Here is a 13,390-nt window from a genome sequence, read left to right as displayed (position 1 = left end):
GACCTTATTGGTCTTGCAAGAAAAACACGACGTAGCAAGTGCGCCGTAAAAATAGTCCCAAAATGTTCGGAATTTTCCGAAATACGTAGTCAACCTCTGTTATAACGACAGCGCGATACCGCGAAATTTTCTCATTATAACCGAGATTTGCGTTTTCAAGATCTTTAATGACGAGAAATACGATCAGATGAAATCGCATACTGTGCATGAAGTTATTTCATCATAATCTGGGTGGTCATATATGATTGATAATAATACGTTATTTGATAACATTTTATTACGAGAAAAAAAGTTTATTGTTTTATTTCATGAAATTAGCCACGTTTACTTGCTACAATTACACAGGGTGTCCCATAAATTCGTGAATAGTTGGGAAATTCTTAAATTTTGAAGGAATTGGCATACAGTCAAAAAACCCTCGGTTTACGAACTTTGAGGTATTCGACTTTGTTGTCACTTTTCTTTAAAATTGTACTGGAATGAACATTTTTTTGATAGGAAGTGTCCTAAAGCGATGAAAAAAATAAATTTTGGATACCTAATGTCATTTTCTATGAAAAAGTCATTTTTATGTCAAATTTTAAGCAAAATTCATGTGATATTCCAAACGCGATTGCAAAGAATTACGTAAATGGAATGTTTTATTATTTTCACATTACATTTAGCTATTAACGGTACAGGTTATGAACCAAAATGTAAAGGATTGTATGATATGCTAACAAGTTACACTCAATTCTGATGTACTAGTGAATTTTTTGAAAGTTCATTCTACATTTCGTCTGTAAAACACTGTAATTAAACAAATATATATGATAGACCTTAGATTTTAGTCCATAACCTTGGCAATATACAGCAAAATATCATATTAAAATTTCGTTATGATAAAATTAAGGTATTCAGTAATGTTTCATACTCAAGTAAAATGTCAAATAGTATTCTTCGTTAAACGTGTTTAAAGCTTTTATTCACGGATTACTTTTATGTTAAAACGCAACACTAAAGTGGACGTAACTTCGGTTCTGAACGTCGTATAAACAAAACGAGGCCTGTTTTGGAATCGCAAATAGTAGGGCTTTCATATAGAAAATGAAAATATTGTATTTTCTTCTCCAAAATGATGTTTTCAACGCAGTCGGATACCTTAACCACTTGCTGGACTGGATTTCAATTTTTCTCTGCTCAGAAAAATGTAAGGTTTCGTGTTTTTTTTCATTTGTTTCATTCTAATCATATGTCTATGACTAGGAATAAAAGTACAACTACAGAAAAATCATTTTTTTTAATTTAAAAATCTAAAAAATTTGATTTATTAATCTTTCATTTCTTTCAAAAGATAATATTTGGAATTTTTTTGCATGGGATATAAATAATCTATAGTTTTTAGATTATGTAACAGAACTAGATTTTGTATCTATGTAATTACATTACAAGATTATGCATCTAGATACAGGGTGATCAGCGAATAAGCCCTTATTTCAAAATTAAATATATCTGCAACAAAGATCAATAGAATTATGCGGTAAACGGTACGTTTATTAGCAAAACTGTAAGAATGTTGTACAGAAATTTCAAAAATTTAGTTTTTTTTTTAGTTTTTTAAAATTAAAAAAGAAAAACAAAACTGGAGATTTTGGGGTTCCGAAAATCCTCATTTGTGTGAAGAAAAACCACTGCATTCGCCTAAAGTTACTGCATGGGCTGCGGTATGCGCCATGTGTGCTGACAAATTGTTCCAAAATTGTAACGTTCAGTAGTAATCGTTTCTCGCACGAAGAAGGGGCCGATAATGCCTCTGGCGCATACCGCAGCCCATGCAGTAACTTTAGGCGAATGCAGTGGTTTCTCTTCACACAAATGAGGATTTTCGGAACCCCAAAATCTCCAGTTTTGTTTTTTTTTTAAATTTTAAAAAATTAAAAAAAAAACCGAATTTTCGAAATTTCTGTACAAAATTCTTAGTTTTGCTAATAAACGTACCGTTTACCGCATAATTCTATTGATCTTTGTTGTAGAGATATTTAATTTTGAAATAAGGGCTTATTCGCTGATCACCCTGTATCATTATATTGCTGTTACATGAAGCTTTGTGGTTTGTGCAGATTTAGTTAAATGTTTACTTCTCGTTAGCCCGCTCTAGGGGCAAAGATTACGAAAACAAAAGCACTGGAAAATCGGAACAGAAGCGTAAAAGATTACCGGAACCATAGTTGGTCTATCGGGATCCCAAATACCGCTATAATAGCAGTCCGTACCCCCTTCATCTAGTGTCACCATCTGCAGTCGAATGTCGTATGAAGCCATAGCGTTTGTGCAGATTTAATTGAATTTTTACTTTTCGTTAAAAGTTAGCTAGCTCCCTCTAGGGGCAAGGATTACACGATGCGCGTACTAGACGTGGGCAAATCAATTTCGGGATAAAGGCGGGTGCCCGTGTCTGACACTGGCAAATCAGGCAAGTGGTTAATTCGTATTTGAAGTCCATTCGTAAGCCGAATTGTTCTTAAATATATTTTCCTCATAAAAATCAATGTAAAATGAATTAATCCGTTTCTGGCACACCGAAGTTGTCTAGTGTGAATTTTTGCATTTTTGCAGCAGCCCCTGTGCATAATGTGAAACCAATGAAAATCATTAGAACAATGAGTTATTGAAAAAATAACCAATAGGCTGGTTTCATTAATATCATCTGTACTCAGTGTCCAAACTCTCAAAATCTCTGCCCGCAACACAATCTGGCTACAATAAGTGTTGGTTTTATGCCAAAAAGTATTGCAAAATATTTTTGAAAAAATTCTCTGATGTAGAGCTTCTTGAATGTTGAAAATTACCTGCTAATCCACGGATCACAGGGTGGATAATGGGCGTCGTATTTGGGGGGGGGGCGCGACATTACTCGGATATGAAATCAAAATTTTCAACCGACTCTTCTCTCAAATGAAAAAAATAGTCAAATGACCACAGACTTCAACATCCTTTCCCCGAGATCACCCTTTCAGTGTGTTCGTAAACAAATATTTTTCGTTGTTCGTAAACCGAGGGTTGACTGTATTTAAATGCGGTTAGCGAAAAATTTATTCCCAAGAAGGGGGAATTTTTCCGTTGCAGGAAAAATAAGTTCAAATTTATGTCGATAGAGGGCCAAGGAAACCAGTCTGGCAGAAGTGATTGGACTTCTTTCTTCAATCTCTTCTGCATCCGAAACGCTCGTAGCTTCAGCTGGCGATTCGTGGCTGAGGTAAAGAAAATAACTCCACTAAGGCCGGGATGACACTATAAAAGTTTTATAATAGTTCGTTTATAAAACTTGAAAAATGCAACCAATAGGCGGATCAGTTAAGTTCGCTCGAATGTAACATGTGTTTATTGGTTACATTTTTCAAGTTTTATAAAAGAATTTTTATCAAAGTTTTATATTGTAATCCCGGCCTAATACTGATTTTACCCACCAATGTCAAAATGAAAACCCTTATGTAAAGGGGCCGTTCAAGTATTACGTCAGCAGATTTTTAGCCATTTTTGACCCCTTTTTCCTTCTGATCAGCAAAATTTTGTAGCTCTGCTCCCCTCCTAACGCATATTGGGATCAGACGTACGCGGGGGGGGGGGAGACATAGGGAGGCTCATGTGTTTCCCCCCCTTTCCCCCAGACATATCAAAAACTTATTTTTTTGATGCAAAAAATATTTAAAGAATTAGAAGCAAATACACTCAAACCTCGTTAGTACGTCACCCGGGTAACGCGTCACTCCCCTTACTGTATCACTTTCTGGAAATCTCAGTTGTCTTCTATGGGGCTCCAATGTTATTAAACTCTTGATAATGCGTCACCCCACTCCGCTTAATAAGTCACTTTTTGTGAAAACGCTCTTTCGAAAATTTACCATTCAAAGCGGAAACTCTTCGTACAATATACACGATAAGTTCGACGTTCACTCTTATCACGTCAAATATCCACCTAGCGTTTCAAACACAAACTACTAAAGCCTCAACCCTCCCCCCCCCCCTTTCTCTGCAGGCTTGTTGACAGATTCTTTCACTTAAATAATCTGAGAATGTGCCGCGGGTAACTTGAGTGATCTAGAACCGCACTGGGGCTCGCTTAAGTGCTCTGAAACTACGTCACATGTCACTCAAGGGATCTCTAAATGTGTCACGGATCGCTTAAGTGTTCTTGAACTGTGTCCCGGGTCATTTAAGTGATCTGAAAATGTACCACGGGCCGCTTAAATGCTCTGGAATTGTACCACGAGACATTTAAGCGATCTGTAAATGTGCCGCTTAGTTCATTTTTTTTACAAAATTAGGTTTGAGGAAGGCGGGGACCTCATCAGATAACCCCCATGGCCATATTTGGTCCGCGCGCTAAGGGCCTTTATGCGATTTATCACTATATGGCTTTGAGGGTGGGTCGCAATAAATTTATTAAAGATAAATTTTGAGTTCATAGCTTTCAAATAGCATTGAAATTAACAGAAATTGATTATAATAAGATAAAGGTATTTTCTTCAAAAATTTCAATTTAAAATGTTTTTGCATTAAAAAAAATAAATTTTTGATCGTCGGGGGGTCGGGGGCCACGAGCTTCCCTGTGTACGTTTCTGATCCCACAAATATGAGTTAGGATTCAGAGGGGCAGAGCTGATGACGAAATTTTGCTGACAAGGGCGGGAGGGGGGTCAAAAATGACTAAAAATTTTGCTTACGTAATACTTGAACGGCCCCTTTGCAGAAAAGGACCGCTTCTTCAACTTCCAACTCCACACAGACAAAACTCACCGGTTCGTTTTGCCCTACAATTTTTAATTTTCGAGCCCGTGGACAATATTTCATTTTCATTTATGATGTTCCAAAAGAACTGGAGAAAAATTTAGAAATTAAACTGCCATACAGAAGACGACAATACTTGGATTTCCATAAGCATGCGGAAAAATTTGAGAATTCAAGAAAGATAGTACAGTCAAACCTCGTTAATGAGTCACTCTTGGGAGAGCAAAAATATGACTTGATAAGCGGAGTGACTCGTTAAACGGAGTTAGCCATAGCTGTGCCAATTCCTGCCCGAGGACAATTGGGACTTCCAAAAAGTGACCCAGTAAGCGGGGTGACGTGTTAACCGGGTGACGCACTAATGAGGTTTGACTGTATTTTGTGATGTTCAAATGCGTAATTATGTAGCAAATAAATGTTAATTGATGAAGAGAAAATCCAGTAATCAATTTTCATGACTGAACTCGTTTGAATAACTAAAATGAGGTTTTTCCTGCATGAATGAATCGATAGCGAGCGGTCATGGATTACTCCGTTTAACGAGTCGCTCCGCTTATGAGGTCATATTTTTGGTCTCCCAAGAGTGACTTATTAACGAGGTTTGACTGGACCTTTATATGTTACAATCAATTTCTGGTCAATACTATTTGAAGGCTAAGAACTCGAAATTTATTTTTAAGCAATTCTTTGGACCCACCCTCTAAGCCATATATGCTAAACCCATGGCCCACTGAAATGTCACCCTAGGAACTATCTGATGTGGCCCGCCACCTCAAACCTAATTTCGTAAAATTGAAGTAAGCGGCACATTTACAGATAGCTTAAGTGACCCGCGACACAGTTCCATAACACTTTAGTGGTCCTTGGCACATTTAGAGATCCCTTTAGCGACATGTGTGCACAGTTTTAGAACACTTAAGCGGCCCCCAGTTCAGTTCTACATCACTCCTGTTACCCGCGGCACATTACCATATTATTTAAGTGATCCGCGACATAATTAGGGATCACTTGAGTGACACTCGTCACAGTTCCAGAGCACTTAAGCGTCACGCGACACATTTCCAGATGACTTGAAGGATCCACGGAACATTTAGAGATCACTAAAGTGGCTCTGTAGAGCAGTGGTTCTCAACCTTTGGAAGCCCGCGGCCCGGTGTCATTTATTTTTGTAAGTGGAAGTCCCGGTCAAACACATGATTAACGGAACCTGAAGGGAAAAAGGAAACGGCACATCAGTCGCGGCCCGGTATGAATGATGTCACGGCCCAGTACCGGACCGCGGCCCGGCGGTTGGGAAACACTGCTGTAGAGGACTTATCAATAGGGAGAATGTTAGTTCAGGTGTGTACCCACAAACTATAGGGAGAGGTTTTTCGCACACCTAGTAAGATGTTATTAAGAATACTTCATACGTCATCAACCACCCTTTATAAAAGTAAGCACCATTGCAACCCCCTTCCTATGCGAGACAGGTGAATCGCCCAGTGATTTTGAGGAGCCCCGCACTTATGGTAATGATAATTTCATTCGTAAATTTTTAATTTTCTTAAGTTTTGGAATTCTGGATTTTCATCCATTCTGGAAGTTTTCATTTTATTCAGAATTTTCATGTAAGCAGGGATTATCTGTTAATTTTTTTTCTCATTTTTAATTCATCGATTCGGAAAATTTCCATTAGTTCTCAGACAATATCTTTAACTAGGCAATTTTAATTAGTTTTGAAATTATTTCTTTCATCAATTTAAAATTTTTTTCAGTTAAAAATCTTCATAAAATTTTATTATTAATTCAAATTTGTGTATATTTTTTGTAGGGAACTTTTTTAGCATTTTGGATGTGCCGATTCCCCGTTTCACACAAATTATAAACAATCAGGGCTGAGATACCCCAAAATTATTAAGACTCCTCTGGCCCCGCTATTATTTTTGGACTGGACCCTGCATCAAGTAAGGGCGGCCCTGCTTCGAAGCATAATCGCGCAAGAGAACATTAAGCCGGTTCTATATTTAGCAGAACTCTGCAGAATTCCGCTGCGGAAAAAACGGTTTTTGTGGTGTGGCTAAGGAAAATCGATCCTTTGAATCGCCACACTGTACTAGCCCAACACCACCTACAGTAGAAAGCCTCCGCGCGAAGCTCGTAACGTCACTGAAGTCGCCCATTTCACCTATAGTCATTGGATATACTGCAAAAAAAGGTAAAGATTTCGTACGTCTGCCTGCTTTATCCAATGGCTACAGGTGAAATGGACGACTTCAGTGACGTCAAAGCTTCGCGCGGAGGGATTTCTGCTATATAAGGTTAGCCACACCTAAAAACCGGTTTTTGCGTTGCGGAATTCTACTAGTGTGGATCCGGCTTGAGAATGACAGCGGGAAACCGAAAAAGACTTGAGGCTTTCCGCATAGAATGTCAATCATCATTAACATCACTTTGAAGAGCAAGCACTAGTTCACTCATAGGGTCACTCACCCACACGCTCGCTAAACCACTGACTCATCCACTTACTAACTCATTCGGTTACACATTGTCACTCACTGGTGACGAACTGCTTTCGGTGACAAGGAAACATTCTTGATATTTTGCTGAGGGGAACTCGGAAAGAAATTATTTTATTATTTATTACATTTGCTGTCACTGACAAAGCTTAGCAGGAAATATATTTTACAGAACTATGAATTTGGAGAATATTGTGGCTAGATTGTGTTGCGGGCAGAGATTTTGGGGCTTTGACACTGGTATTATAGGTGATACATATTAATGAAACCAGACATGGCTTAGCATTGTTTCATTTCGTCTATTTCATACTGTGGTTATTTTCTTGGTAACTTATTGTTTAATGGGTTACATTCGTCTCACGTTATCCACAGGAGCTGCTGCAAAAATTCCCACTAGGAAACTTTGGGTCGGCAGGAACTAATTAATTCACTTCGCATTGATTCTTATGGGAAAAATTGTTAGGTTTACGAATAATTCTGGCTGCGAACGAATTAAGTTCGTAAACTGATGGTGCACTGGACAGAGTTCGTTTTCCTCTTTGAGAAGATTGTATGCGACTTTATTCTTTAATACTTCACCAATATGTCCGCTGCCTAAGTCAACAACAATTTCTTCCGCTGAGCCTTGGTTGGACATGGCGAACATGGATATTCTAAAATAATCGAAGAATAACTTTAGAGGGATGTGCAACACATTTTATCAGACAAGTGGTTGGGATTTCAACACTCCAGCTTTTAAACATTCCGTCTGGCGTAAAGATGGCCGTTCACTCACTAACTTTCGTGTTTCCCGAGTAGTGGCATTTGCATCTGCTCTTGTCAGGAGTTGAAGTTATCCAAGAACCGATAAAACTCCAGCTGCCTACGGAAAGACAAAAGCTAGTGCGTGGAACTTGGTAAAAAAATGCTTCTTATTTATTGCTTTAAAGCCACAACATAAAAGTTTAGATATTGTTGATTGCAATTTTTTCAGTGTTGGCTATGTGTTATATTCTGGAAAAGATCAGTAAAAAAACAACGGAATAAAGAAAAAAGGGATGACCAAATTTAGCCAGAAATTCTGAGAAAAGACATTTTGCAAATGAAATATCTGAATCAAACTTCGATTTATTTAAAACATGAGGAGAAAAGATCGAATTAAACAAGCAATTTTAACGTTGAATTGAATAGAAAAACTCAAGCGGAATGTGTTCCTAAAATTCGAATCATCGAAAATTCAAATTAACCAAGTTCGAATTAGCCAAGTTCACCTGTACATTCGTCAATCATGTTGAAACTTTTCATGCTCTTTCTAGTTGCAGATGGATACCTGATGAATCTAAAGATGCATACTCTAGTAGAACAATACGAGAAGCGGAGGCTGATAACTCTCTTAGTTTGCATTGTTAGCGTTACTTTTGACATTGGCCTCACGGTTGCCGCTTTTAGTAAGTTTTCTGTCATTTCTTTCAAAAATTTGATTCTCTCGATGTGTCTTCAATTTTTGTTTTGATAATCGTGTGAACACCGAAAGCTTGATCTAATTTTTATATTTCCTTCACAGTATGTGCGGCAGTAACAGATAGTTCCGCTGGATATGCTTTTGCGGTGAGTGTCATTTGATGAGTTGCAAATATAATTGATGACTTGTGATGAAATGAATTATGAGAATGCGTTAAAGAGATTGAATAGCCGGTCTTGGTTATAGATGTCATTCCTTCCTCACAGGTGTTTCCAGATTTTGGATGCGTGGTATGGTTTATGCATGATTTTTGTGGTCTGTAATGATTGCAGAAATTGTCAATGAAAAAATGTTAGACACTAATTATAGATGAAAGAGGACCATAGAGACTGCATTTTTTATGAGAATTCGCTATTGAAACTTAATGATTCAAATGGGTAGTTACGAATATGTAAAGTGTATTACGATTGTAATAATCCGAATTGTGAAATTTTTAACTTACAATTGATTTAAGGGGATTGGTGAACATGCAAATTTTCCACAAAACACATTTTCGAATTTTTCAATTTTCGAATACTATGAAGATTTTTGCGTCTGTGTTCAAGTTTTTGTTCTTCCTGTACTAGAAATATTTTAAAAATATTTCAACATAAATTGCTGGCAGGCATTATATATATGCTGATGTTTTCCACTAAAATTCGCTTTTCTCGACACTGAGTTTTTTTTTTTTTGTTAGATAAGGCACATTTTTTCGAACACCACTCATTCCAACTGTCTTGAAACTTTGTGTCTATCTCCACACTAAGGTGGTTACATACTTTCAATCGGGGATTTTTTTATTAAAATTGATTAATAATTTTTTACGGCACGAAATATGGGTAAATTTTTTTGTGATTCTTGAAAAAGTTGCATGTTGTTGAGGATAAAATTCGAGAAGAAAAAAACCAGCTAAAATTCTAAATTCTCACGTGGAATTGTATAAAAATATCCATAGTATTTGAGAAAAAAATTGAGTGGCTGAGAGAAGCGAGTAAAAAAAAATTTTAAATGCTCCTTAAAGGAAGGAGATTTTCCCCATAAGAAAGCATGGGAAGTCAAGATCGTGTATCAACGCCCTTAATTTTGATATGTACTATATTTTTCGCTCTGAACAAAAGATTCCCGTATTAAATTTTTCGATGGCCTTGTTCTTTTTGTACTAGCTATTGAGCATCGAGAGCACGATGGCCTTGTTCTTTTTGTACTAGCTATTGAGCATCGAGAGCACTACGTTTTATGAAATGCAATCTAAACTCTATTTGTGTTGTGTTTCCACATTTTATCAATCCTCAGCGTCATACATGCTCAACCCATGATCCGTGGGCCAAATGTGACCCTTAGATTCATCTTGTGTGACCCTCGATCTCATACCTAATTTCGTAGAAATTAACCAAGTGCCACATTTACAGATTTAAATGACCCATGGTGCAGTTAAACAATTTAGGTAGCCTGCGGCACATTTCAAGATCACTTAAGGGATTAGTGATATATTACCAGATCAATTGAGTAACCCACGGCACAGTTACAGAGAACATAAGCTGCCTACGGTACAGTTCCACATCACTCAAGTTACTCACGGCAGAGTTTGAGATCACTCAAGCAGCTGGCGACACATTTACAGATCACTTAAGTGACCCGAGGTACATTTAAAGATTAATTAAATGACCTGCGGCACAGTTTGAGCATTTAAGTGACCATCAGTGCAATTCCACATCACTTATGTTACCCGTGGTCAAGGGAAGGTTCGAAAAAAAAATCTCTACCTGCGTGGGACCTATTTATGGCGCCCTTAGAGAAAACTCTCTACCCATGTGGTATTTATTTTTGGCGCCCCCGACCATTTTCTTTCAGTTATTTTTTTTGCCCTTGCAACTCGGATTTGGTGCCCCTCCTAGAGTAGTGCCCTTTGCTGCCGCATGGGTTGCACGGCCAAAGAGCAGCTCTGCTCGCGGCACATTTCCACACGTAGTTGACAATCAAGTGGCCCGCACTCCCCAGTAGCACATCGATATAGAACGACGTAGAGATTTCGATACCGTTCTACGAAAAAATGGCATACATTTATCTGTATAGTTCGACGTAGAGAATCCAACGTCGAACTATATTTGACCCGATATCGTCCGACATAAAAATTCCATACATTTGGTTGACGTAGTTCGACGTTTACGATTACGTTATCTATGATTTACGTACTTACAATATAAAACATGTCAACCCAGTTCTATTTCGAGAAGGCAGCCCTTCATCCTGCGGCTCACTTGAATTCAAATGAAATATAATTTTTTTTTTATGATTTAGTCACAAAATTATTTTTAAAAAAACAATTTATTAATTGCGACCAATTGGTCTCAAAAAAATAAATTAAATTTCAAAAACTCTTGGCCATTCTGCTGTTAATTTAACGTTAAATTCGAAGTAAGTTTACAATGTCTGCTTTGCTAGGTTGAATTTCGGGTAGGCATAGGGTTTAAATATCTTGTAGGATTCATTATTTTTAATAGATTTCTGTGTATTCCATAGTGTCAAGTGCAGAAAAGATTGCTTTCCATAAATATGCGGCGCCTCCACGACTTTTTCACGTTTAAAAAGAAATACGATAAACATGTTGGGGTAAATCGAGAAGCTATCCATTCTTAGAATAAGACAACCATAAGTATTTTTTATGGGCATTGTATAATATTTTATCATGTGTATATATTGTTTGTAATTTGTGTTAATTGCATTTTTAATTGGGTTGCTGTATTTTTGAAACATATGACAACCATATTTTTATGGGCATCTTTTTATCAGCCACCTCGTTGGGCATTTTGCCTGTTGTGGCGTTGTATTTGTATTTGTATAAATATGATAGAGAAATGCTTTTGCTCTCGTTATGCCTTTTTTCCTTATGTAATTCTTGAAAATTCTTTCATTAAGTGATAACAGAAATGATCCATGGCCAATATTTTAATTATTGCCTTTTCTCATTTCTTAATTGCTCAATCTCCCCTCATACATATACATCTAATTTGAAAAAATAAAATAAATTTCTCGCACTTAAGTACTCAGATACTATATAATCAATATCTGCGACTTCAGACTTCTTTTTAAAAATTAATCTGATAATTTCCTTAAACAATTTTTATGGCACACCTGCAATTCTCACGTAGCACACTAGTTGAAAAACTCTGATGCATAAGTAAAGTTCTAGTCAAGTTCAGAATTTAGTTTATGAATACTACTACACAACACTCATGTGTTCTGAAAGTAAAAAATAGAACTTCACTGTTCTCTCCATATACTACCCATTACTGTTACAAAAGGCAAATGTAACAATAGTGAGCCAGTTCAAAATAGTTAATTCGGTTCAAATCAGTTATTTTTCATATTTGAAGTAATTATTTGTATAATTTTTTTATTATAATTCAAACTCATCTGTTGTTGCTACTAGATCAAATTTTGACGGTAAAGAATTATATAAGTAAAATATTTACAGTCCATGTACCAGTAATGGGCCACCTAAATATTGAATGAAAGCAATGAAATATGTGTAATAGGCTTGACAAAACTAAAAGAACATAAATGGGAAATATAATAAGTGGAATAGGTCTCTGCTATAATAATTTAAAATGAAAATTTGACTTTCTTGCGTTCTTTCACTGGTGATTTTTTTTTATCCAAAGAATAAACAAGGTGCTGCTCTTCCGATTTTGAACTGTGGAAATGATGCAATAATATCTGAACATGTTCATGTATAAAATTATGTGTTTTACATGACTATTATTTCCTGTCAATCTCAAACCTTGATCAATTATTTTTATTTTATTTTTTGAAACACGCATATAGTTATATGCATTTTTGAGAGAGCATTTCTTTTTACATCTAAAAGTGGCAAACACATGAAACTTTAATTTTTCTTTTGAGTTGTTTCATTTATTCTTATTTTCTTTTTTAATTCTTGCTTGTTCGGTTTTCATTGTTTCTTTATTTTATATTTAAGCATTTGAGAAGTTGCTTCTGCAGGAATTTAGCCTCATTCTTTTTTTGTCTTAATATCTCCATATTTGGATAGAAAAGAATTCTCTTAAAAGATATAGTATGCTTGAAGGGGCAAAAATATATTTAAGATTGTTCACAAAGGAGGAGGATATACACATAGCAAGATTGGCAATCCTAATTGCAATAATACAAATACCAATACAACGCCACAACAGGCAAAATGCCCAACGAGGTGGCTGAGAAAAAGATGCGCATAAAAATATGGATGTCATATATTTAAAAAATATAGCAACCCAATTGAAAATGCAATTAACAAAAATTATAAACAATATATACACGTGATAAATGTCATACAATGCCCATAAAGAATAATATTGTTGTCTTATTCTAAGTATGGATAGCTTCTCGATTTACACCAACATTTTTATAGTATTTCTTTTTAAACGTGTCAATTGTGTTACAATTTACTACCTCCGGGGGTAAGCTATTCCATTTATTAACAACCCTATTAGAGAAAAATTCTCTGTGACACCATAACCTCGCATTGTCCCTCACCAGTCGATACTGGTGTCCCCTTGTAAAAGCAGTCGATTGGCGGTGTACTAAAAGTTCATGGTCCATCCTATCCATCCCATTGAAACATCCATTGCCACATGCCATACAATTG

At 36.4% G+C, this 13,390-nt stretch overlaps 1 protein-coding gene across 5 annotated transcripts in view; it reads left to right on the top strand.

Annotated features, from left to right (window-relative positions):
* Positions 1-13,390, top strand: part of LOC149074179 (transmembrane protein 163a-like) — a 58,558-nt gene that overhangs the window by 23,207 nt on the left and 21,961 nt on the right. For all 5 annotated transcript variants that reach the window (XM_089246700.1, XM_089246702.1, XM_089246701.1 and 2 more), the window contains 2 exons: positions 8,561-8,692; positions 8,809-8,852. In XM_089246700.1, the coding sequence (XP_089102826.1) occupies positions 8,561-8,692; positions 8,809-8,852 (176 nt within the window). The remainder of the gene's footprint in view (positions 1-8,560; positions 8,693-8,808; positions 8,853-13,390) is intronic.

The sequence above is a fragment of the Pholcus phalangioides genome, unplaced genomic scaffold (genome assembly GCF_987345545.1).
Source record: "Pholcus phalangioides strain wild (caught in Gottingen) unplaced genomic scaffold, Ppha-v1.0 ptg000017l_1, whole genome shotgun sequence".
In the NCBI taxonomy this organism is placed as follows: Eukaryota; Metazoa; Arthropoda; class Arachnida; order Araneae; family Pholcidae; genus Pholcus; species Pholcus phalangioides.
The sequence above is the reverse complement of the archived record's forward strand: the minus strand, read 5'-3'. Positions and strand labels throughout refer to the sequence as shown.